This window comes from Vanessa cardui, chromosome 1 (assembly GCF_905220365.1).
Source record: "Vanessa cardui chromosome 1, ilVanCard2.1, whole genome shotgun sequence".
In the NCBI taxonomy this organism is placed as follows: domain Eukaryota; kingdom Metazoa; phylum Arthropoda; class Insecta; order Lepidoptera; family Nymphalidae; genus Vanessa; species Vanessa cardui.
In genome coordinates, this window is record NC_061123.1 from 6,119,960 (window position 1) to 6,146,067 (window position 26,108).

At 32.3% G+C, this 26,108-nt stretch overlaps 5 protein-coding genes across 6 annotated transcripts; 3 read left to right on the forward strand and 2 right to left on the reverse strand.

Annotated features, from left to right (window-relative positions):
* Positions 1 to 32: 32 nt before the first annotated feature.
* Positions 33 to 2,003, forward strand: LOC124532166 (mitochondrial ribonuclease P protein 1 homolog). The gene is made up of 5 exons (XM_047106901.1): positions 33 to 430; positions 506 to 726; positions 892 to 1,040; positions 1,166 to 1,532; positions 1,617 to 2,003. The coding sequence occupies exons 1-5, from the start codon at positions 289 to 291 to the stop codon at positions 1,983 to 1,985; spliced, it is 1,248 nt and encodes a 415-aa protein (XP_046962857.1). The 5' UTR covers positions 33 to 288; the 3' UTR covers positions 1,986 to 2,003.
* On the reverse strand, positions 2,002 to 18,219 carry LOC124532145 (death-inducer obliterator 1-like). Of its 2 annotated transcripts, none has more exons than XM_047106865.1 (17): positions 17,766 to 18,219; positions 17,358 to 17,519; positions 15,434 to 17,225; positions 15,162 to 15,354; positions 14,597 to 14,836; positions 14,036 to 14,488; positions 13,063 to 13,398; positions 12,830 to 12,982; positions 12,624 to 12,745; positions 11,988 to 12,497; positions 11,648 to 11,913; positions 11,198 to 11,310; positions 10,911 to 11,119; positions 4,566 to 4,776; positions 3,567 to 3,696; positions 2,778 to 2,965; positions 2,002 to 2,632 (listed from the first exon to the last, which is right to left on the reverse strand). In XM_047106865.1, the coding sequence occupies exons 1-17, from the start codon at positions 17,896 to 17,898 to the stop codon at positions 2,468 to 2,470; spliced, it is 5,376 nt and encodes a 1,791-aa protein (XP_046962821.1). In that variant the 5' UTR covers positions 17,899 to 18,219; the 3' UTR covers positions 2,002 to 2,467. The 2 variants fall into 2 exon arrangements, 1 of the variants encoding a protein (XP_046962821.1); XR_006966625.1 differs by lacking the exons at positions 2,002 to 2,632; positions 2,778 to 2,965; positions 3,567 to 3,696; positions 4,566 to 4,776 and adding exons at positions 8,058 to 8,688; positions 8,834 to 9,021; positions 9,623 to 9,752; positions 10,622 to 10,833.
* On the forward strand, positions 6,451 to 8,059 carry LOC124532176 (mitochondrial ribonuclease P protein 1 homolog). Its single transcript, XM_047106913.1, has 5 exons — positions 6,451 to 6,486; positions 6,562 to 6,782; positions 6,948 to 7,096; positions 7,222 to 7,588; positions 7,673 to 8,059. Exons 1-5 carry the CDS (start codon positions 6,483 to 6,485, stop codon positions 8,039 to 8,041), a joined length of 1,110 nt encoding a protein of 369 aa, XP_046962869.1. The 5' UTR covers positions 6,451 to 6,482; the 3' UTR covers positions 8,042 to 8,059.
* A 1,877-nt stretch (positions 18,220 to 20,096) lies between the features above and the next one.
* On the forward strand, positions 20,097 to 25,680 carry LOC124530877 (eukaryotic translation initiation factor 3 subunit E). The gene is made up of 8 exons (XM_047105234.1): positions 20,097 to 20,311; positions 20,480 to 20,596; positions 20,708 to 20,875; positions 20,992 to 21,114; positions 24,158 to 24,534; positions 24,613 to 24,807; positions 24,957 to 25,191; positions 25,569 to 25,680. Exons 1-8 carry the CDS (start codon positions 20,201 to 20,203, stop codon positions 25,593 to 25,595), a joined length of 1,353 nt encoding a protein of 450 aa, XP_046961190.1. The 5' UTR covers positions 20,097 to 20,200; the 3' UTR covers positions 25,596 to 25,680.
* On the reverse strand, positions 22,094 to 23,882 carry LOC124530887 (zinc finger protein 676-like). The gene is made up of 3 exons (XM_047105246.1): positions 22,673 to 23,882; positions 22,381 to 22,561; positions 22,094 to 22,198 (listed from the first exon to the last, which is right to left on the reverse strand). The coding sequence occupies exons 1-3, from the start codon at positions 23,737 to 23,739 to the stop codon at positions 22,172 to 22,174; spliced, it is 1,275 nt and encodes a 424-aa protein (XP_046961202.1). The 5' UTR covers positions 23,740 to 23,882; the 3' UTR covers positions 22,094 to 22,171.
* Positions 25,681 to 26,108: the final 428 nt, after the last annotated feature.

The window sequence follows — 26,108 nt, forward strand, 5'->3', positions numbered from 1 at the left end:
CAATGTCATTATTAATATATTTATGTCACAATCCACATGTGACATACATGATGCTCATTAGCTATTTTATTGTATAAATGAAGAGATACCTACATTGTGACGTAAATTCAGGATTAATTTTAAGTAATTGATTGAGTACCCTGAATTTAACTTGCCCTCTCTTTAAAGAAATTCCGTATTAAAAATACGTATATAAGCTCAACACTATATTGGTAGTTAAATATGAGTTAACTGCCTAATCATAATCATTTTATTATACATCTGATAAAAAACGTTATAATAATAAACATGAATTATTTGAGGACATTTGTTTCAATTGTGCGGCGACCAATACTGAAAACTACATTAAATCAAAGTCGTATTCTTCAAAAAAATGTAATTGTAATTTCACGACCTTTTGTATCACAAACTGAAGTTGAAGATGAAATGGGTACAAAATATTCTATATTGTCAAAAATATCATTTGAAATTAATAATGAAACTTGACGTAATACTTAATTTTCAGAAATATTTGTCACCGAGCTTTGTAAAGGTGACAAAGAATTAGAAAAAAAATTCAGAGTTCTAATGTTAGAAGTTGAAGTAATGCGTCAGGATGGTCGCTTTGCTCCTGACAAAATCCAATTGGATCAGTGGCAACATTTATTAGAATTACCTAGTAGAAATCAAAGAGCGAATTATCTTACTTTTCTTTGGAAAACTGAAAAGAGGAAGGAAAACCAAAAAGTTTGTTTTTTATTTTATTTTTCTGTTTCCTTTTGGAACTTTATTGCAAATCTGATCATCATTTAAGCTTTAAATTCAAACAAATTTATTTTACTTAATAATTGTATAGCAAATTTATCTTATCAGAACAAATAATATTACAAAAAGATTTTCTATTTTCTCTAGGCTAAAAGAGAAGCTAGAAGAAAGGAATTTGAAAATGCACCTCCGCAAGAAATTAAGGAATACCCAGATGACCTCTCATATGGCATCAAATATCAGTCGTTGTTCCTTCGCATCCGTGATCAATCAATCAACTATTTTGATAATTATAGGTTACTTTTTAATTATAATATACATAATTATTTTTGAATTAATTAAAATATATATATTACCAATCTACCATATATGTAACAGATTTAAACAAAATATTATGTCTATTTATTTTTCTTATTTTCAGGGCTCTACAAGCAATGACTTATGGTCAATCAGTTGTAATTGATTGCTCCTATGAGGAACACATGGTGCGGAGAGAAATAACAAATGCTGCTAAGCAAATGACTTTTGTCTTTGGTGATAATAGAATACACAAGGATCCATTTAATTTACACATTTGTAATGTTAACATGAAAGGGGAATTTATGAAACAATTGAAGAAAAATATTCCATCCATAATAGAGCCATGGTTTCCATTGAACATTCACACCACAAGCTACTTAGATGTATTTCCTAAAGAGAAACTTGTTTATCTTACCCCACACTGTCGTGAAGAGTTAACAACATTTGATCCAGATAGCATATACATTATTGGCTGTATGGTAGACAAGGTTAGATTACATATTTTATTATTGTGTTTTTATCATAAATATAAACAAGTCTAAAGTGTTTATACATATTATTTACTATTTCAGATCAATAACGAACCTCTATCATTAGCAAAAGCTAAAAAAGATGGCCTAAAAATGGCTAAACTACCTCTCGACAGATACTTGGAATGGGCCCCAGGATCAAAGAAAAATCTAAATATAAATCACATGGTGCCTATTCTTTTGGATTTGAGACTGACTGGTGATTGGGAATTTGCACTAAGACATATTCCAAGAAGAAAACTCATGGAAACGAAAATTATGGCCATGCAAAAGATGTTGCAAAACTCTACTTTTGCCAAAAAAGAAATATATAAAAAATTCCAAGGAGTACCTAGACAGAAAAATTATTTATCCCGTGATGAGAAAAAATTTAAATCAAAGAGAACATTATATGACGATGATAATGTTTAAATAAAAATTTAAACAATGCATTTTTATTCTTTATTCCATATTTTCATTTCTTCTTAAGTCTTAAAAATGTATATTACTTTACGATAAAGGATTTCTATAATTCATTTTCTTAAGTATAAACAAATCTAATTTTGTACAATATACAAAACATAATTAAACCATAAGAACACTATGTATATGAGATGCATAAGTGTTTAACAATTTCGGAAGTTTCATATTATCATGCTGTATTATTATTGTCATGAACTCTTCATTATTGCAACACACAGAATTCACACTATAATAATATGCTTTGCATATTCCAAAGGACTTTAATTCTACCATTACTGTAGATTTACTAAATTAACAAATAGCTAAATTGTGAATTGCAATGAAATATTGTTTTCTACATATTAAATTCTAAAAACTTAATCCTATACTGCACTGCATAAAGTGAATTATAATTAAATATAAAGTATAAATGTCTATATTAAATAGAAAAATTAAGGCAAAGGTAATGTACGCATGTCGACGTCCGCGGTTGTATTTTCAGATCGTTGCTTTATTGTGGCAAGAATCTCTTGAAGATTTGACGGTAAAGCTATTTCGTCCAGTGGAACAACTGGTGTAGGCGGTGTCAAGGGTCTGGACGGCGAATACGCCTCGTTCTGTGAAAAATGCCAAAAATGTTATACTGTGAGCATTTTAAAGAGCCATCGTAATAATATGGAAACCTATATGAAAAATATTTAAATGCAATATTTAGAAAATGAAGTAAATTGCTTAAATTTAATTAAAAGTTAATTAATGTACCTCCTCTGACACGGAAGAGTCCGCTTGGGTCATCTTAAGGATTTGTTGCTTTTGTTCTTCAATTTGTCGGTTGAGTTCTTCCATTTTACTTCTTAATGTGCTCGAGTTAGGCGGAAGTGAGGGCGCTGATGTACTGTTACTGCCCGACGATGAACCCGGACTGTAAGCTTCGTCATCGTCTGCACACGCTGAAATTGTATCATATTGTTAGTGTTAAAATACATCGAAATATTTGCTAACTGATTAATAGTCAAATCAACCTAAACAGATGACTCAGCCACTATAGTATATCATATATTAATAGGGTAAGTCGATTATTTTCCAGTGGTTATGAGACGGTAGCTGCACAGTGCACATACATCGGTTTTTGTTTAAAATGTTAAAAAGCTCCAGCCCTAAATGTGCAATATTCTATAGAGGATTCTTGATAGCGAGCTTGAAACTAAATTGTTACAATTTAACAGAAAAATCATTTAGAAAAGGAAAAAATGTACTGGCCGGTTAGAGAGCGGTTCTACGGCTGTATAAGAAAAATATGAAAAACGTAAACAAAATTAAAGTAAATTGCTTAGTTTTCAATACAATAAAATCAAAATAAAAATCTGTCATAGGTTTCGAAATTCCTAACGAAATATTTATAAACGAGGTTTCGCGTGAGACCCTGGTATACAATTTTATTAAACCAGTTTCAAATGTAACAATAAATTAAAAGGCTAATCAACAGCGCCATCTATTATAAATATGTTTGTGACGCCGAGAGTACAAACTTTACAGAAATAGTCATCTTACCAAGCGAAGCTGCAATTTTGTCCTTGACGGAGTTGGAGAGAGCAGTGGAGGTGAAGGTCGGCATTGGCAGCGCGCGACGCCGCGGCGACAGCGGTGGCGTGTACGACTTCTTGCGAGACACGCGCGCCACCTGATGTACAAATGCTTATTCATTAATGTCTCGTGTCTCGATCTCATTGTATGTATTTATTGATATAGTATTCGAGAAAACCTTTTATATTTTTTTTGGCGAATAGATATTAAGGAATAGCTACTTCTAATTCTTTATATGTACTTAACTCCCTTTGGAATCATATATATAAAATGATATTTATTTAGTTGTAGGTAAAAAAATGTAAATATAAAAGGTAATACTCATTCTGTTCTAAATAAAAGTTTTTTATAGAATATACAAAGAAATATTTTATATTTATGTAATACAGTTATATGGCTACAGTAATCTAATGAATAGTTTTCCGGAATTATTTTTGGACTAAATTATATATTAGATTTAGAGAATTATTATAGAATTCTCATTAAGAAAAAATATAATGTTGAAGATTAAATCATATAAATTGAATTAAATATCTTTATTATTTTAAAGATGTAGGACTTACATAAGTCAACAATAAAGAAATTGTACAACTTTTAGAATCTAAGGAGGTATAAAAAAGGTGGGTTTTATTATCACATAGACTGATATGGAGGAATTACGACAATATTCAATATTAATAACATAATATGTATATATACATACATATTCAATATTTATTTAACTAATCACAGAATCCATGTTTTTATTTATTTTTAATCGTATTTTCATTTAAATAATAGTATCACAATATATTTTTTTAAAGTTACAATGTCCATGAATGTTTGTACATTTATATTTTATTGTTCCCTTATCTACATATTACACAAATTAACAAATGTTGTACTTTTTTGTCAACAATATTTATTTACAATATAATCTTGAATATTTCCTTAACTATAATACCATTTCACATCGCCTTAACTGACCTTCGCTGGTATTATATCTTTGGGAATGTGTGGTGCTTGACGTTTTTTCCTTTGTCTTATTATGATGGCTATAAGAAGATGCGTCTTCACTTCACCAAGTCCTGGCCCATCCAGCGGTAATAGAACCGGAGGTAAGGATGTATTTGCCGGTATTGGTACTATGTAAAAATCTTTCACGGTTGCTGTGTTAGTTACTTTCACCACACCCAATCTGTAATGTTTAATAGTTAATATTTAACTGATATAAAGTAATTAAAAGAATCAATCTTTGTAATTCAAAAAACTAACCTATTGCGACTACTTAGATAACTATACAATGCAATATACTGCATCTTCTCCTCGTCATTTGCAGCTTGGAGCTTTAAAATAACGATATCCTTATTACTAGCGCGCTTCATCTTGCTAATGTAATCCCAAACTGTATCTGGGTTTATTCTGCCCACTATATCTAATTCAGGTGCAAGATCTTCCTCCAAGTCTACAGCATTGCCAGAAACCTTGAAGAAAAACATAACATTTGTATCATACAATTGACCATGATTGGTAGTGTTAAAGACTCAAGGGCTAAAAATTACCTCATGTGCTGCTACATAGAAGCGAGCTACATCCACCATATTAATACAGCCATTCCAAACAGTTGGCGCTGAATGTTCAACTGTACTAGTGGGTTCTTGATCGCTTTCAGCTTCTATTATAGAAACAAATAAATATATTAGATTGGTACTATATGAACTGAATGAAATTTAATGTTATTATAAATTATATTATATATAGGCAGATGGGCAGATGGGCAAATGGCCCAATTAAACGTGAGCAGTCGCCATTGCCCTTTAGTACATTGGCGCCGCAAGAAATATTAACAATTCCTCAAAACAGTGTTGGATGCATTATCACCAAAACTGGAAACCAAGATATTATGTCCCTTGTGCCTGTTGTACTGGGACACCCATCCAGATCCTAGTAGTACCTAATCAGACAGTTTTGCACAAAGGCCCACCCCAAGTGAACGTGTTACAAGAACTTACCCGATTTGTCATGTTTTTCAGTGTATTTAGGCGGAGACAAAGTAACATTAGCATCAATGGAGAATGTCTTTGAAGGATCATATTCTACATTTCCATATTCAGATATATCATTTTTATATGTATCATCATAGACATCTTCCCTTGATTTCCTCAAATCCTCTTCTGAAAATGCTGATGTTATCATGGGTTCGTGAGGATCATACTCAGGATGTACTTCTTTCATCATAGCAGACTTCGGTCTTTCAAAAGAATCAGAATCAGTTGAGCTAAAATAAAAACATTAAAATAAATATACTATTAAAAGATTTAACATAATCTATTGTGTTAATTGTGCACATACTCATTTTTGCTCTTATTGGAAATCTCCTGCGACCTGGATCGATTTTTGAACTTTTCATCTGTACTACGCCGCGTCGAACGCGAACGAGCCTCTTTCGAATCTCTTCTCCTTGCACCGTCTCTGGAATGAGATCGTCGCGAAGAACGTCGCAACGAACGTGACCTTTCACGGCCTCGTGAATTAGATCTGGAATGTTCTGTTGATTGCCTTTTTAATTTTAATTTCGACCGTGATCTGTGTCTTGAACGGTCTCGTGTATCTGGTTTTTCCTTAATAGAATCTGTTTTGGATCTTTCTTTTGACTTTGACCTTGATCTTGATTTCTTAATGGATCGCCGAGATGACCTGTGTTCCCTTTCCTTAATATCTGACTTTCGTCTTGAAGATCGTGAACTCCTCTTTTCTGTATCTCGTTTGGATTCTTTATCTTTTTTTCTTGAACTGTTCCCTTTTTCCTTATCTTTCTTTTTATTACCACTATGTTTTTTGTGCGAATCTTGTTTCTTTGTTCTGTAAATACCTTTTGTATCACAAACTGAAGTTGAAGATGAAATGGGTACAAAATATTCTATATTGTCAAAAATATCATTTGAAATTAATAATGAAACTTGACGTAATACTTAATTTTCAGAAATATTTGTCACCGAGCTTTGTAAAGGTGACAAAGAATTAGAAAAAAAATTCAGAGTTCTAATGTTAGAAGTTGAAGTAATGCGTCAGGATGGTCGCTTTGCTCCTGACAAAATCCAATTGGATCAGTGGCAACATTTATTAGAATTACCTAGTAGAAATCAAAGAGCGAATTATCTTACTTTTCTTTGGAAAACTGAAAAGAGGAAGGAAAACCAAAAAGTTTGTTTTTTATTTTATTTTTCTGTTTCCTTTTGGAACTTTATTGCAAATCTGATCATCATTTAAGCTTTAAATTCAAACAAATTTATTTTACTTAATAATTGTATAGCAAATTTATCTTATCAGAACAAATAATATTACAAAAAGATTTTCTATTTTCTCTAGGCTAAAAGAGAAGCTAGAAGAAAGGAATTTGAAAATGCACCTCCGCAAGAAATTAAGGAATACCCAGATGACCTCTCATATGGCATCAAATATCAGTCGTTGTTCCTTCGCATCCGTGATCAATCAATCAACTATTTTGATAATTATAGGTTACTTTTTAATTATAATATACATAATTATTTTTGAATTAATTAAAATATATATATTACCAATCTACCATATATGTAACAGATTTAAACAAAATATTATGTCTATTTATTTTTCTTATTTTCAGGGCTCTACAAGCAATGACTTATGGTCAATCAGTTGTAATTGATTGCTCCTATGAGGAACACATGGTGCGGAGAGAAATAACAAATGCTGCTAAGCAAATGACTTTTGTCTTTGGTGATAATAGAATACACAAGGATCCATTTAATTTACACATTTGTAATGTTAACATGAAAGGGGAATTTATGAAACAATTGAAGAAAAATATTCCATCCATAATAGAGCCATGGTTTCCATTGAACATTCACACCACAAGCTACTTAGATGTATTTCCTAAAGAGAAACTTGTTTATCTTACCCCACACTGTCGTGAAGAGTTAACAACATTTGATCCAGATAGCATATACATTATTGGCTGTATGGTAGACAAGGTTAGATTACATTTTTTATTATTGTGTTTTTATCATAAATATAAACAAGTCTAAAGTGTTTATACATATTATTTACTATTTCAGATCAATAACGAACCTCTATCATTAGCAAAAGCTAAAAAAGATGGCCTAAAAATGGCTAAACTACCTCTCGACAGATACTTGGAATGGGCCCCAGGATCAAAGAAAAATCTAAATATAAATCACATGGTGCCTATTCTTTTGGATTTGAGACTGACTGGTGATTGGGAATTTGCACTAAGACATATTCCAAGAAGAAAACTCATGGAAACGAAAATTATGGCCATGCAAAAGATGTTGCAAAACTCTACTTTTGCCAAAAAAGAAATATATAAAAAATTCCAAGGAGTACCTAGACAGAAAAATTATTTATCCCGTGATGAGAAAAAATTTAAATCAAAGAGAACATTATATGACGATGATAATGTTTAAATAAAAATTTAAACAATGCATTTTTATTCTTTATTCCATATTTTCATTTCTTCTTAAGTCTTAAAAATGTATATTACTTTACGATAAAGGATTTCTATAATTCATTTTCTTAAGTATAAACAAATCTAATTTTGTACAATATACAAAACATAATTAAACCATAAGAACACTATGTATATGAGATGCATAAGTGTTTAACAATTTCGGAAGTTTCATATTATCATGCTGTATTATTATTGTCATGAACTCTTCATTATTGCAACACACAGAATTCACACTATAATAATATGCTTTGCATATTCCAAAGGACTTTAATTCTACCATTACTGTAGATTTACTAAATTAACAAATAGCTAAATTGTGAATTGCAATGAAATATTGTTTTCTACATATTAAATTCTAAAAACTTAATCCTATACTGCACTGCATAAAGTGAATTATAATTAAATATAAAGTATAAATGTCTATATTAAATAGAAAAATTAAGGCAAAGGTAATGTACGCATGTCGACGTCCGCGGTTGTATTTTCAGATCGTTGCTTTATTGTGGCAAGAATCTCTTGAAGATTTGACGGTAAAGCTATTTCGTCCAGTGGAACAACTGGTGTAGGCGGTGTCAAGGGTCTGGACGGCGAATACGCCTCGTTCTGTGAAAAATGCCAAAAATGTTATACTGTGAGCATTTTAAAGAGCCATCGTAATAATATGGAAACCTATATGAAAAATATTTAAATGCAATATTTAGAAAATGAAGTAAATTGCTTAAATTTAATTAAAAGTTAATTAATGTACCTCCTCTGACACGGAAGAGTCCGCTTGGGTCATCTTAAGGATTTGTTGCTTTTGTTCTTCAATTTGTCGGTTGAGTTCTTCCATTTTACTTCTTAATGTGCTCGAGTTAGGCGGAAGTGAGGGCGCTGATGTACTGTTACTGCCCGACGATGAACCCGGACTGTAAGCTTCGTCATCGTCTGCACACGCTGAAATTGTATCATATTGTTAGTGTTAAAATACATCGAAATATTTGCTAACTGATTAATAGTCAAATCAACCTAAACAGATGACTCAGCCACTATAGTATATCATATATTAATAGGGTAAGTCGATTATTTTCCAGTGGTTATGAGACGGTAGCTGCACAGTGCACATACATCGGTTTTTGTTTAAAATGTTAAAAAGCTCCAGCCCTAAATGTGCAATATTCTATAGAGGATTCTTGATAGCGAGCTTGAAACTAAATTGTTACAATTTAACAGAAAAATCATTTAGAAAAGGAAAAAATGTACTGGCCGGTTAGAGAGCGGTTCTACGGCTGTATAAGAAAAATATGAAAAACGTAAACAAAATTAAAGTAAATTGCTTAGTTTTCAATACAATAAAATCAAAATAAAAATCTGTCATAGGTTTCGAAATTCCTAACGAAATATTTATAAACGAGGTTTCGCGTGAGACCCTGGTATACAATTTTATTAAACCAGTTTCAAATGTAACAATAAATTAAAAGGCTAATCAACAGCGCCATCTATTATAAATATGTTTGTGACGCCGAGAGTACAAACTTTACAGAAATAGTCATCTTACCAAGCGAAGCTGCAATTTTGTCCTTGACGGAGTTGGAGAGAGCAGTGGAGGTGAAGGTCGGCATTGGCAGCGCGCGACGCCGCGGCGACAGCGGTGGCGTGTACGACTTCTTGCGAGACACGCGCGCCACCTGATGTACAAATGCTTATTCATTAATGTCTCGTGTCTCGATCTCATTGTATGTATTTATTGATATAGTATTCGAGAAAACCTTTTATATTTTTTTTGGCGAATAGATATTAAGGAATAGCTACTTCTAATTCTTTATATGTACTTAACTCCCTTTGGAATCATATATATAAAATGATATTTATTTAGTTGTAGGTAAAAAAATGTAAATATAAAAGGTAATACTCATTCTGTTCTAAATAAAAGTTTTTTATAGAATATACAAAGAAATATTTTATATTTATGTAATACAGTTATATGGCTACAGTAATCTAATGAATAGTTTTCCGGAATTATTTTTGGACTAAATTATATATTAGATTTAGAGAATTATTATAGAATTCTCATTAAGAAAAAATATAATGTTGAAGATTAAATCATATAAATTGAATTAAATATCTTTATTATTTTAAAGATGTAGGACTTACATAAGTCAACAATAAAGAAATTGTACAACTTTTAGAATCTAAGGAGGTATAAAAAAGGTGGGTTTTATTATCACATAGACTGATATGGAGGAATTACGACAATATTCAATATTAATAACATAATATGTATATATACATACATATTCAATATTTATTTAACTAATCACAGAATCCATGTTTTTATTTATTTTTAATCGTATTTTCATTTAAATAATAGTATCACAATATATTTTTTTAAAGTTACAATGTCCATGAATGTTTGTACATTTATATTTTATTGTTCCCTTATCTACATATTACACAAATTAACAAATGTTGTACTTTTTTGTCAACAATATTTATTTACAATATAATCTTGAATATTTCCTTAACTATAATACCATTTCACATCGCCTTAACTGACCTTCGCTGGTATTATATCTTTGGGAATGTGTGGTGCTTGACGTTTTTTTCCTTTGTCTTATTATGATGGCTATAAGAAGATGCGTCTTCACTTCACCAAGTCCTGGCCCATCCAGCGGTAATAGAACCGGAGGTAAGGATGTATTTGCCGGTATTGGTACTATGTAAAAATCTTTCACGGTTGCTGTGTTAGTTACTTTCACCACACCCAATCTGTAATGTTTAATAGTTAATATTTAACTGATATAAAGTAATTAAAAGAATCAATCTTTGTAATTCAAAAAACTAACCTATTGCGACTACTTAGATAACTATACAATGCAATATACTGCATCTTCTCCTCGTCATTTGCAGCTTGGAGCTTTAAAATAACGATATCCTTATTACTAGCGCGCTTCATCTTGCTAATGTAATCCCAAACTGTATCTGGGTTTATTCTGCCCACTATATCTAATTCAGGTGCAAGATCTTCCTCCAAGTCTACAGCATTGCCAGAAACCTTGAAGAAAAACATAACATTTGTATCATACAATTGACCATGATTGGTAGTGTTAAAGACTCAAGGGCTAAAAATTACCTCATGTGCTGCTACATAGAAGCGAGCTACATCCACCATATTAATACAGCCATTCCAAACAGTTGGCGCTGAATGTTCAACTGTACTAGTGGGTTCTTGATCGCTTTCAGCTTCTATTATAGAAACAAATAAATATATTAGATTGGTACTATATGAACTGAATGAAATTTAATGTTATTATAAATTATATTATATATAGGCAGATGGGCAGATGGGCAAATGGCCCAATTAAACGTGAGCAGTCGCCATTGCCCTTTAGTACATTGGCGCCGCAAGAAATATTAACAATTCCTCAAAACAGTGTTGGATGCATTATCACCAAAACTGGAAACCAAGATATTATGTCCCTTGTGCCTGTTGTACTGGGACACCCATCCAGATCCTAGTAGTACCTAATCAGACAGTTTTGCACAAAGGCCCACCCCAAGTGAACGTGTTACAAGAACTTACCCGATTTGTCATGTTTTTCAGTGTATTTAGGCGGAGACAAAGTAACATTAGCATCAATGGAGAATGTCTTTGAAGGATCATATTCTACATTTCCATATTCAGATATATCATTTTTATATGTATCATCATAGACATCTTCCCTTGATTTCCTCAAATCCTCTTCTGAAAATGCTGATGTTATCATGGGTTCGTGAGGATCATACTCAGGATGTACTTCTTTCATCATAGCAGACTTCGGTCTTTCAAAAGAATCAGAATCAGTTGAGCTAAAATAAAAACATTAAAATAAATATACTATTAAAAGATTTAACATAATCTATTGTGTTAATTGTGCACATACTCATTTTTGCTCTTATTGGAAATCTCCTGCGACCTGGATCGATTTTTGAACTTTTCATCTGTACTACGCCGCGTCGAACGCGAACGAGCCTCTTTCGAATCTCTTCTCCTTGCACCGTCTCTGGAATGAGATCGTCGCGAAGAACGTCGCAACGAACGTGACCTTTCACGGCCTCGTGAATTAGATCTGGAATGTTCTGTTGATTGCCTTTTTAATTTTAATTTCGACCGTGATCTGTGTCTTGAACGGTCTCGTGTATCTGGTTTTTCCTTAATAGAATCTGTTTTGGATCTTTCTTTTGACTTTGACCTTGATCTTGATTTCTTAATGGATCGCCGAGATGACCTGTGTTCCCTTTCCTTAATATCTGACTTTCGTCTTGAAGATCGTGAACTCCTCTTTTCTGTATCTCGTTTGGATTCTTTATCTTTTTTTCTTGAACTGTTCCCTTTTTCCTTATCTTTCTTTTTATTACCACTATGTTTTTTGTGCGAATCTTGTTTCTTTGTTCTGTAAATACCAAATGTTACATTAAGTTAATTTAAAAAATACATGGAAATATTTAAAAACTTGGACCCAGACCAGGACATTAATTTTTGAGACCAAACAGTGAATAATCCCACTCTTGGAACTTACTGTTCTTGAGGTTCTGCATTTGGTACACTGTCACTAACAGAATCGTTTAGTACTGTTACTATATCCTCCACAGCCACATTTGGATCCAATTCTGTTGATACAGATTCCTTCGTTTCCATTACCTTAAATTTTTATTAAACACATTTAGTTTCAAATGAATAAATATTATTTTTATTCGATTTACATTCACAAATATAACAACATACCTCTTCTCCTTTATGTGTTTTTAAAACATATGTTTTGCTTGCAGCTAGAAGATCTATTTCAGATTTCTTAATTAATTCTAATTGGTGCTTTGCTTCTTTGTCCCTCCATTGTGCTAATTCCTGACTTGCTAATTCTTCTGGTGAAAGTCTTACCTGAAATATGAATGCATCGTAAGCAATTAAAAAGAAAACGAAACCTCTTTAAACTTTTGTATAAACAAAATCAAACATACCAGTTGTTTAGGTGTAATAACACGTTCACATATCTTTTCCCAAAGAGATAGATTTTTACGATCCTTTATGTTAAACATAAGTGATCTGTATTTAGCTTTATATTTCATTCCTACATCACGATTGAAAAGTTCGTGTAATTCTAGCTCCGTATCATTTGCAAACTGTTGTATTTCTTCTTCTGTAAACTTTGGCCCATCACTTTCTGCCATACGAATGGATATTTGTTCTTGTAAAGCTTTTCGTACATTGTCCCTGATTGGATCTTCCGTACTCATTCTTGACCTTTTGTCTGGAGTGTCTTTCCGTCGCGATGTTGATGGCGAAACTGCCTGAGGCTACGGTGATACAATTGCCGTTAGTACGCTAAATTCGGGTTTAATCAAAGTGTAAACATTTCAAGGATGATAACATTACATAAGTTTAACTTTTAACATAATTATGTAAATTGATGAATAACATACACAAATAACGAAACAAATACCAATTTGTTTTAGGTTAGCCCAATAGTTTGTTCACCTTTAATTGAAACTACCCGTGTAACTTGTTTTACAATACTGAAATTAATGTACCAATAAATAAATTCAAATATACCTATTATAAATTAATAAATGTTATCAGTTTTATTTTCGAAAAAAAAGGTGTAACACTTTAACAAACTTTAGAATCCAGCCGAATGTAGGTGAATACTACTTTGTTTTAGTTTGTACAAAAATTTTTATATAGCCATGTTTCCTACACACACTATTACATCATTATATTTGTGGTTTATAGATGAGTAAGTGTACAAGGAAGTTTACCATAAATTATAAATAAAGATAAGGCTTTATGTTCTTCCCGTTAATATTATGAATACAAATTGATTGATCCACCTCTGTGCAGTATCATATTTTGTTGTAGCATTATCTTATTAAATTGGTGAATATTTTGCTTATAGTACTCAATTATATATACAAAAATATTTAATATAATTACCTTATCAATTAAAGACTGAGATCTACTTGTAGTTGCACGAACAGGCTTCTTTGATTCACTCAAAACTTTAGTGGATTTTGGTGTTTCAAAAATTTGATGTAGTTGAGACTTTGGTGTAACTGGTGTTTTAGGTTGTGGTGGGATTTTAACCTCCTCTTTAGGTGAAGCAAGAACCTTTATTACTTTTTCCTTAGGCTCTGACTGTGGAGTTTTAGGTTGTGTGGGTTGTTCTACAGTTTTTTTAGGAATTCTAGCAAAATTTAGAGTAGTTTGAATTTTATTGGGCTCATTCATGGATTTCTTTCTTGGAATATTAGGTTTAATAGCACTCAATGTCCCTGGCCTCACAACTTCGAATGTTGGGTTCTTCTGGAGCCATGTTTTTAAATTTTCTGCAGTAGGAGCGTTTGGACCTGCCAGAAGTCTTCCAGATTTTCTTTCATAAACAATTACCTAAAAAAGGGAAAATGCATCACAACCAACATTCCATAACTAACATAACCAGAATTAGAAGCTGTAGTGGTAATTATATAATTAATAAAAGCAGCCTACTATGCTTACCCTAGATTCGGAGTTGGGTTTTTCAGGTGCTTTGCCACTAGTATTTTCAATTTTAGAAGTGGATGTTTGACTCCCTAATGAGTCTTGGGCGTGTTTAAGTATACATGCATCACTGCAATAAATACTACTGGCTCGTGCAGGTTTCTTGCAAACTATACAAGTCGTTTTTGAGGCTAATTCTTTGGTGATAGCAGGCTGTGGGGTACTTACTCCAGTATTTTCCTTTGGTGTTGTAGGTACCTGTTGGCCCAAAGATTTTTCTTAGGAATAAACATCAAGAATTAAATACAATTATTACTACATTTATTAAAATTGTGCAGGGTCAAAACGACAATAGAATTTTTTTATTTTTAACTATTATAAAATATTTTATAAAATTCTTGTAGTACAGATTAACATTAAATCATAATAATTAATTAAACCTAGACTAGTTACTTTTCTATTTTAATTCGTAAAAGAATATTATTGTTATTCTAATCTAGTATTAAAAACTTTAAACTATTTAAGCCCCATGGATGGTAATACAATATTATCAAATGCATTATTAAAATAATTTGTTTATTACCTTGGCAGCATTCTTAACAGAAGTTTTACTATTTTTAACGCAATTCGGACATCTCCATTCAATCCCTTGTTCTTCCATTTGTTGACCCATAGCCTTTGTGATGTTGACACACTTTCCATGGAACCAGTCCTCACATCCATCGCAACAAATCATGAACCTGTTATTGTGTGGTTGTTTGCAGATACACCATAATCTGAAATTATTATAAGAATTAGTTATTTACTGATTCCAAATATTTTGTTAAACTTAAAATGAAATTTTGGATAGATTACCTGTTGGGATCATCTTCTGAATTCCAGCTTTCTTGAGATTCCATAGAGATTTTTTCAATTGTTGTCACTTGGGGTGCTTGTTCTAGTTGTTTTCTATTAGTGAGTTTTTTATTTGTATATTGCTTTGAAACATGCTGCACTGTGGGTTCTGGAGTAACTATTAAATTAGGTTGAATTTGTGCGGGAACTCCTATTACTGAACTATCCAATACATTTGTTGATTCAACTTGATTCTTTCGTTTAGATGACCTCGTTGCTGGTGCTTCAATTGGTGGCAATGTGATAACACGACCATCACGTCTTACTATCTCTATTGGATCTTTACGAGGCACAGTGGTCTTTACTGTAGACTTTAGCAGAGGAGGTGATGCATACAGATTACTAGTTGTTGGAGTTTGTTGAAAAGGCAATGTAACTGGAGTTTTAACAGGAGCAGTATCAACTTTACCCAATACTTGTTTGTCTATAACTTCTTGCAAATTTTCTGAACTTTCAACCAACTGAGCGACATGCATTAACAAGTCCTCAGTCAATCCATCTTCTTCTGGTTGGAGTCCACCTAATAAATCCAGGGTCGGAGAGAGTGGTCCAGCCAAACCAGGACTGTTTATAACATTAGCTACAATACTAGGTTGTACTTTCATTGACTGTGAAGTTGTATCCTGCAGTATTTGAGCTAAACTTGCATCATCTAGTTGAGGCATGGGATCATAGCCTTTGGTGCTTTTTTCTGCTATGTTTGTTATTGCCTTTGTTGTCTTTGCATATGTTTTTTGTGGTACTAATGATTTGATATCTTCTGTATTGTCAGGCTTTGAAATAGCCACAGGCTGAACAATAGATTTCACATCACTTGATTCAAGTGGTTTTGTAAGCTCACTGGGTTTCTTATTTATCACTACAGCTTCTTTATCACTTTTAGCTGGCAATTTATTCTCAGTTGACACTCGTCTAATAACATCAGGTGTAGAAAATAACGAAGTCATGTCTGATAATAAAGCAGTCATATGGGCGGGTGTTTTCTTTTCTTTTTTAACGACTTTACTCAGAGCTGGTTTAGGTACCAATTTATTTTGCTCAGTAGCAGTAGTACATACTTGCACCTTTGTAGCAGGAATTAAACTGTCTAAATCTATTTCCTTTTTTTCTAGGGAAGGATTTTTATTTAATAATTTTTCTTTAATATTCCTCTTTATAACATTTTTATTAATTTTTAGTTTTGACGCTACCTTAGGATCTGCTTTAGCAGCCCTGCCCATCTGAACACTTTTCAAAATTCTTGGTTTTGCTTTCAGCCTTCTTAATTTTTGTGGGCCTGATTTATCTTTTGTATCTTTATAATCTGAATCTGAATCTCTGTCCTGTATACTATCACCAGAAGAGCTAGCCGATGATGATTCTGTATTTTCCTCACCTTTTGTTTCTGGTTCAGAGCATTTTGCTACTTCATTTAAAAGTTTCGACTTGGTCAAAACAGGTAAAGGTTTTGTTAATAGATCATTACCTTTAAGAATAATTGAAGGTTCCGTTGAATTTATAACAATTTTTTTCCCTTTAGGTATTATTTGTTGTTCTAATATTGTAATCTTTTTAGGTGTTGAAACTGGTTTGGGTGGAGGAGTATGAGTAATCTCTATAACGGGATCATCATAAGGTGCAAATGCTTCACTTTTTTGTGGCAAAACTTGACTTGGGGATGTCAATGGTGTGTAGCAATGGTCATTCTGAAAACCAACCAAACTGTTCTCTCTCGTTTCTATTCTTAAAGATTGTAACATTTCTGCTCCACTATCTGAAATATATATTTAATTATAAACAACAAATTTATTATATACAAATATGTTTTAAAATATCTGAGAGGCTTCCTCAAAGTTTCTTAATTAAATTCTAAAGATTATTAGATGTAATAATATAAGTGACTTACCATACTTTATAATACTGTCTGGCTCATTATAATAGCTATCCACCGAAAGTGTAACATGAGGAACTTTATCGTCCTCATTTTCTGAGTCAGTGGCATCATCAGGACGCCCTTCATGACCAACGCGTACTACACTTATACCAGCAGCTTGAGATCCATCACTACCTAGAAATGTTCAACAAAATGTAATCTTTCATACACGCATTTCACTTTGAATTTGTATATTAGTATTTAAAGATACATTTTCATCGTAAAAACATAAGTATCTAGTGAGTATCTATAACTTTTCAAACTCAGAAGTATCATTTATTTTTGTGTCATACCAGCCAGTGTTTATTAAGATCATTTATATATAAATTCAATACATAGTTCAATTATTAGAATTACAATTCATAGGAACAAATATCTTACCCATAAGAGTACCCAGTAAATTCTGGTCCACTGACAAGGATCCATCCTTGTTTACAATAACAACCACAGAACTATCGGTTTTGGTAGATGGTCCGTTTAGGTCCGTATAATTAGTTATCACTGTGTTGGACATTTTTCATCACAATTTATGCAACTAGCTTCATGCAAGCCCTCTATTTTTAGCCTACTTTGAACACACATGCTATCGCGTCTATCTATAAACACATTCGACACTTGACGCCATTTTGAAGACAATCTAACAAGAAAGGGCGCGCATTGCATTAATTACATAGAAAAACTAGCATAAAACGCAATGTTTGTAAGCTGCATCTTAATGTTATAATGAAATTAGATTATTATAACGAATCGCAAATTATAACACCGTCTATTTTAATATTTATATGTTTAAAAGCAAAATAATGCGCACACCGAATACACTCCACAGATAGTCATAATTTTAAATTGTAGTTGACAAAATGACATATTCCTATAGATTAAAAATAAATAACAATAATAAGAACATGAAAACAAAATAATTTACTTTAATTTATGCAATATTCTTTATCTAAATTGTAGTTTTCTGTATAAAATCATCAATAGCTTTATAATCGACAGTGTTCAGTGTTGGTTGGCTATGTTTTTAAAGTAAATACTTATTATAACAAGCCTTCCACTTTCACGTTTGTGGTTGAAAAAAGATTTTAGTTTAAAAAATAATTCATACAAAATTATATTTTGACTTCCAAGTAAAATATTATAAACTAAACATTATGTTTTATTTATTATTTTGTTTGTTCATTATAAACTATTGCCAATATGATATAAACATTAATAGAATAGGGTTGGTTACAAATTACTCTAATACCGATTTACTCCTTTATTCAAACTCCAATAAAATTACTTTTTTCTTCAAACCTAAGTGGGACTGAGCCAATTACTTATTACAAAAAATGAATTACATTGTCTTTTAGGTGTTTGAAATTGGTCGCCCTACAAAAAACAAACAATGGAGGGAAAATTGCAAAGATCCTACTTAAATGCCTTGCTACTTTCAGTCATTCCAACTATTGACACATAACGTGTTAGCTGAACCTTTTCTTAAGTTTTAGCTCCATAAAACGAATCAACCCATTTTTTCATGTTTCACAATTTTCTGGGATGATCGATTTAGACTTTTCGACTTTTTCATAACGCAGAGGGACGAGAGAGATTTTGTTTACAAATCGAGCGGCTAATTAATTTATTTTATATCACTCATTCAAAATTCTCGGACTCGGAGTAGACAGACTTATTTATATTTTTTATGTTATGGGGGGCAAACGAGCAGAATACTCACTTGATGGAAAGTGATTACCACCGCTCATGAACATCTGTAACAACAGGGGGCTTGCAGGTGCGTCTTTGGCCTTTAAGGAAGGAGAACGCTCTTTTCTTGAAGCTTTCCAAATCATATTGGTTCGGAGAAATCGTCGGCGAAAACTGGTTCCATAGTTTAGTTGTAGAAAATGTCTAAGTAATCGCTCTGTTGTGGATTTTTGAACATCAAGGTGGTGCGGGTGAAACTTAGAATTTTGACGAGATGTCCGAAGGTGAAATTCAGCAGCTGGGTCAGGGATTAATCCGAAATATTCTTCGGAACATTCCCCGTGAAAAATTGGGTAGAAGATGCAGAGTTATCCAATATCTCTATCCGAAGCCAAGGGATCAAGCAGATCGGAAAGGGCTTGATCGTCAATAACTTGAGTCGCTCTGCGTTGCATATGGTCAAATGGAAGGTACCACACAGAAATAGCAGTATTCCATGTGGGGCCAAAGTTTGCGCCTTATACAGTCTTAATATCGTATGACTAACACAATGCCAAGTATTACTATTTAACTATGTAATATCTGATGAGTGAGATATTCCATAAATTCATAATCATCAATTTAGATGTTATAATATATTGTTGGACTTTACAGATCAAATCATATCGACCGGTTTGTTGCATCGTATTGAAGTCGTCCTTTGACCCGTTTGTTCGTTTGAGCAACAATATATATAAGTCAACAAATAGATAAATATTTTTATCTCATTATCATAAATCATTACAGAATCCATCGCTACTCGTCCTTTTAGAATCGTCTATAAACAATTTCAACATTATCATTTTCTTTATAATGGTGATTAATATCATTATAAAGAAAAATTGCAACACTAATAGATTTAAAGAATATGGTGTTTTTTTTAAGCTCTCTAACGTTGGCGCCAACTTTAGAGAACTCAATTCCTAGACTTAATTAATTATCTGTAATAGAGTAAGCAGTGTTTATGTACTCTGTGGTTTTAATAGAAACAGACTTGTCAATTATGGCTGTAGTTGTGGGGTTGTGACTTGTAAGCTGTCATTAGTTTGAACACGAGTGTATTGGTTATTAAATTTTTGGAAAGTATATCAATGATTACTGTAACCATGAGTTATTCGAAGTTTGATTTGACTTTTAAAATAGGACAATATTTGGATAGGCATCTTGTGTTTCCATTGTTAGAATTTTTAGCAGCAAAAGAGGTAACAACAATTTTTAAGATTATTTGATTTTGTAGAAAATGTACTTAACTTTTATACAGTATTTCATTAAATTCTGCATCAAAAGAGCAAATTTAAAATTATAATGTTTATAAAAATAAAATTTTGATTACTTTAAAACTATGGTACCTTACACGTTTACCCTTACAGACGTATGACCAGTCCGAACTCTTGCAAGCTAAATTGGAGATATTAAGTAAGACAAACATGATTGATTATGTTATTGATATAAGAAGCATGCTCTACCCAGATGAAGACACACCTGAGGTAAGTTTACATGCCATGATTGCATTCCATGGAAACATTACGGAAACTTAATAAAATTTATAAATAATACAGCAAAGAAGTAAATACATATACTAAAATAATACTTTCCAGGAAATTAAAAGCAGGAGAGCAGTGGTACTGTCACAACTACAAGAACTCCAGGATGCCGTTGAACCAGTCCTTAAACTGATGCAACGTGATGATGTTATGAAAACAGTTGAAACTATGAGAGATCCTAAAACTCTCATAAACTATCTAACAACCAATAAAGAATTTGAGGTAAACTCAATTTATATATACTTGCAGAAATTATGTTTTCTAGTTGACAAGTAATAATTATATTTACAGTATAAATACTGTTATGTAATATTGAATTGTTATTTTCTATTTTTCAGTTCAAAATTGAAATGATCGACAGTATGTATCGTTTGGCAAAATACCGCTACGAGTGTGGTAATTATGTTGAATCTGCTTCATATCTTTACTTCTGTCAACTAGTGATGGCCCCGACAGATAAGGTTTGTATTGATTGCATTATTATATAGTAGTAAAGTATGAAGTATGGTTAAAGTCTATTTTAGAAGATATTTTAGTAGCAGAAAGTCTTATCATGATATACTTTAATTTGAGATACAATCATTTAATTGATTTAAGTTAAAACTTTAAGAAATAAATCAATCCTTTGTAATTATAAATATTAAGATGGCTTAAAATTTTGCACATTAACACTTATTTTAGTCTCTTAGACATTTTATTAATATTGCATAGCATAAAATTAGAGACATTTCTAGACAATTAATATAGATAATGGGCAGTTCTTGCAATGGTTGTGACTAGCACTGATTACTTATAGAGTTTGATTTTGTTTTTTAACTTACCTCTTATAAGAAATTTAAAAAAAATTACCTGTTGCCTGTAAAGTCGGTATATGGGCGAAAGTTTTACGTGATAACGACTTTGAGTGGTATAATAATTTTAATGTGAATATTCATTCGTATAGTAGGAAGAAGGATGAAATAATAGTAACAATTTAAAACATTTATTTATACAAAGAATTATATTTAAAACATTAATTTATACAAAGAATCTCACACTGAATTTTGTCTGTCTCTCTCGCTCTTAGGCGTGCCTCTCACTCGCTCTCATTGTGAATGCATAACGTGAGCGGAGCGTAACGCAGTTTCTTGAAGTGTCACCCGGCAAACCAATTTATAAGACATTGTCACATCAAAAAGTTTACAATTTGTCTGTATTTATATTTACTTTGTGTATTTTATATTCACATACAACTTTGTTGTCATCAGTTTCTACATTTTTGGGAATATATATATTTATTAATATTGCTTTATATCTAGCCAATGGTAGCTTTATATTTAAATCAACACTGTATGTGACAATTCAAAAGCCTTTTTATGAGCTTATTGGAAAAAATAATATTTTATTTTGAGTCAACATCTTACTGGTGCTATTTAAGTAAAAAAAAAAAAAAACATTTATAATAAAACTACAACAACATACACATTATCCTTTATTGACATTATAAGCTAAATTAAATGGCAAATGTATTTTCTTATCTCAAGCCTCTGATGTTACTGGAATCTCCTGTTAGAAATAAAAAAAATCCTATTAAACTATTTTTGTATAACATTTACACAATAATAAATTGGATAAAAGTAAAAGTGAACTGTAAAAGAAACTATGCAAGTTAATTGATTTTGTTTGCAATATTTAATATTTACTTATGCTATAATCAAATAACTCAATTATCTTAAATATTAACTTACAGTATTGTATAGAATTCCACTGTTGAAATGGGGATGATACTGGTTTCTGTGATCTTGAATTTGTGATATTGAATTAAACCATTGTCCACAAATTTCACATTGAAATACAAGAGAGGGTATAAACACACAATTATTTTCACCATTATCAGATGATTTTGGTATAAAGTGACCTACTTTGTACCTTAAAAAGAAAAAATATTTATATTAATTAAAAAAAAAAAAAAAAACAAATGTAGAGAACAACTTTATACTGCTCCCTGTATACAACAAAATCATATAAATGCAATCTTACCGATGATTGTATAACTGATCGTAATTTCTAAATTTTCGATCACAAGCATTACATAGAAGTAGTTTTGGCAAAGAAAATTGATAATACATTTTCAACCACAGACATATAACCCAGTGTTGTTCTGCCGTTTTGTAACACGAAAATGCAATATTACAAGCGTTACATTCGTAATTTTTTGTAACTGTGTGCATTTTAAGATGTCTCAGTAATCTAGGTATACTTGTATATACCTTTTCACAAAATTCGCACTGTAATAGTGAAGATGTCTTTATCTCTCGAACACAGTCCGTGTTATCTGATTTACAGCACAGATTGGCGTGCTTTTGGGCCAAGTCTTGTCGTGGCCAAACCTGAAAACACTCGGTACAAGTCCAAACAAACTGCCAACGTTGATGTTTGTCTAAACTCCCATGTCTAACTGAGTAATGTCTCCAAAGGCCAGTTTCGTACACGAAACATTTGCCACATTCCTCACAGGGATATGAGCGTAATGGTTTTGGATTGATTATTCCCAATATCTCTTTCTTTTTAGTGTAATTTAAGGTTCTATTCAGCATGTGAATGTTTTCCATTATCCGAGCATTGTTTTCTTTGACTTTTTCGAGACTATATTCAAGCGGACTCATTAAGCTACCAATATCTTTGTTACTGAAACTATATGTTTCTGCTGGAACTTTATGCGCGTTTTCTTCCGTATCGGGTGTCCTATAATGTTTAGTTAATACTTCAGTATTTCGATTGAAAATCGTGCTCTTTGTTTCAGACTTTGAATCATTATTCGTTTCCCCAGATAAATGTTGGATTTTAAGCTGCACTTGTAAATTATTTAGGAATTTTCCGGTTTCCTCCACTTTCTCTGCGCATGAATCGAGATCTATGTTACTTGAATTATCCTCGGAAACAACTTTCACAGTTAATCGTGGCTTATCTTTTTCTTTCTTTTTAGGATAATCTTGGCCTTCACGCCATGTCTCAATCGTAGTTTTATCATTTTCTTCAATTAATATTTGCAATGTTTGAAACTTATCCTCTGTTTCAAATCTATGAACGATTAATTTACCTGACATCTTAATAAGTGACAGAAAATACAAAATGACAGGTTTTTTTTTCTTTGCATCATGACGAAGTTTTTATATACATTACATTAGTATAATGGATAATTCTAAAAGAAAATGCTACAAACATATAAATATTTTTAATTTATATGGTTATATTACATCTCGACTACCCAACTATCGGTATAAACGACATATAGTTTTCTCTTTTAATAAGGTTTCATATTTCATCAAGATAAGGGCAACCTTATCTTGATGAAACTTGATGAAAATGTACGTCCTTTTAAATATTGTTTTAAAACTAATTAAAAACTAGTTCATTTATTTAAATCTTAGGTCAAAAATGAAAATGGCTTATAACACATTTAGCACTTTCGTAATAAACAACTCACGCAATCAAACATAATTTATGTTTTTTTTTCTTTTGTAGAATTACCTGTCCGTTCTTTGGGGTAAACTAGCAAGTGAAATCCTTGTTCAAAATTGGGATGCTGCTCTCGATGATTTGACAAAGTTGCGTGAATTCATCGACAACGGTGCCGCGGGTGCTACTGCGAACAACATGCAGGCATTGCAACAGCGCACATGGCTCGTCCACTGGTCTCTCTTCGTGTTCTTCAACCACGTCAAGGGCCGTGACTTAATTATTGAGATGTTCTTGTACAAACCATTGTATTTGAACGCAATTCAAACCATGTGTCCCCATATCCTCCGCTACTTAGCTACCGCTGTCATCATTAACCGCTCACGTAGAAATGCGCTCAAAGACCTCGTCAAAGTTATTCAACAGGAAGCCTACACATACAGGTATTGAAGTAAATTATTTGGAATCACTATTCTATTACGTTACTTAGATTCTAGAGACTAAAATTGTTTTATTTTCAGAGACCCAATAACTGAATTTATTGAACACTTATACGTTAACTTCGACTTTGAAGCGGCCCGAAGGAAGTTGAACCAGTGCCAAGCGGTTCTGTTAACAGACTTCTTCTTAATTGCCTGCTTGGACGAGTTTGTCGAAAATGCCCGTCTAATGATATTCGAAACCTTCTGTCGTATTCACCAAGTCATAAGTATTGGGTACGAAAGCGTTTGCATAACGTTTCTATCTTTAAATACCTCGTTTATGTATATAATAATCTACATGCAGTCTTTAAAGTCATCCAATATGTTATTTCACTCATAAAGATAAAGGCTTAGATTTTTACTATTATTTTGGCATTTTGCAGAATGTTGGCAGAAAATCTTAACATGCAACCCGACGAAGCTGAATGTTGGATCGTCAACCTCATTCGTAACGCTCGTTTGGACGCTAAAATAGATTCTAAACTGGGTCACGTCGTAATGGGAGCTCAACCCCTGTCGCCGTACCAGCAATTGGTTGAAAGAATAGACTCCTTAGCGGTGCGATCGGAAGCTCTGACGTCTCTGGTTGAACGGAAACAAAAAACTCGTAATCAAGATGTGAGTATACATTTAAAGAGTATAAAAACCATTAAAGTCGTAAAGCTTAGCTTTCTAACATAACCGACATCGTGTTGCCTACAATTGACCCATAATACCAATATATATCTCATACATGCATTATGAAATGGATAAACTATAAATGTTGTAATTCTGGACAGGTTAAAAAATTGTTAATGTTTTATTCTGAATCTATGCAAAATCTTTTGTTCTACATTGATAGTTGATAAGGTCAAAATCACCTTTTTGCAACCCAATCAGTTTAGAGCTTTTAATATGAATCATTAATGCAAATTAATTTACGTGTACCATATTCTGGGCCATATCGCCGAACCTTATCAAAACTGCACTTTATAAATGAATTACCTGTTTTTCAGATACGTTGGGGCGCACAAGAATTCTAACCAACCACCACAAATTGTTTGTAACAGAGTATCTTCATCTTTTGTAAATCAAACATTTTAATAAATATATTGAGTAAATACTGAACATATTATTTTTATACTCCTTCAGATCGAACTGTATTTTATTATTGAAGTACTGTTTGTTTTGATATACATGTATTTTTTATAAAGATTCCTTATTCGAGATAGTTAGATAAGTTTTAAATATTTAAATTAAAAAATATATATTTCATAGGACAAATTATGGTTTACTTAGTGCTACCCAGGCCCGCCGCTAGCTGTTTTGTCGCCCGCGTGCAATACCTATTATGCCGCCCTTTTTTTCGCTGCAAAAACGCATACCACTATTCCTCCACATGAGGTGGGGGGCGGGGTGTATACCTGCTAAAAAACCAACGTTAGCGACCCACTCTGTCTTTTTGGAGGATGTTACGAAATCTTTTGTGCATACTACCGTGACGTTCTAACGGTAGGCTCACCTCTGCGGAGTTCCACTTCCTAGGGAGTTCTCAG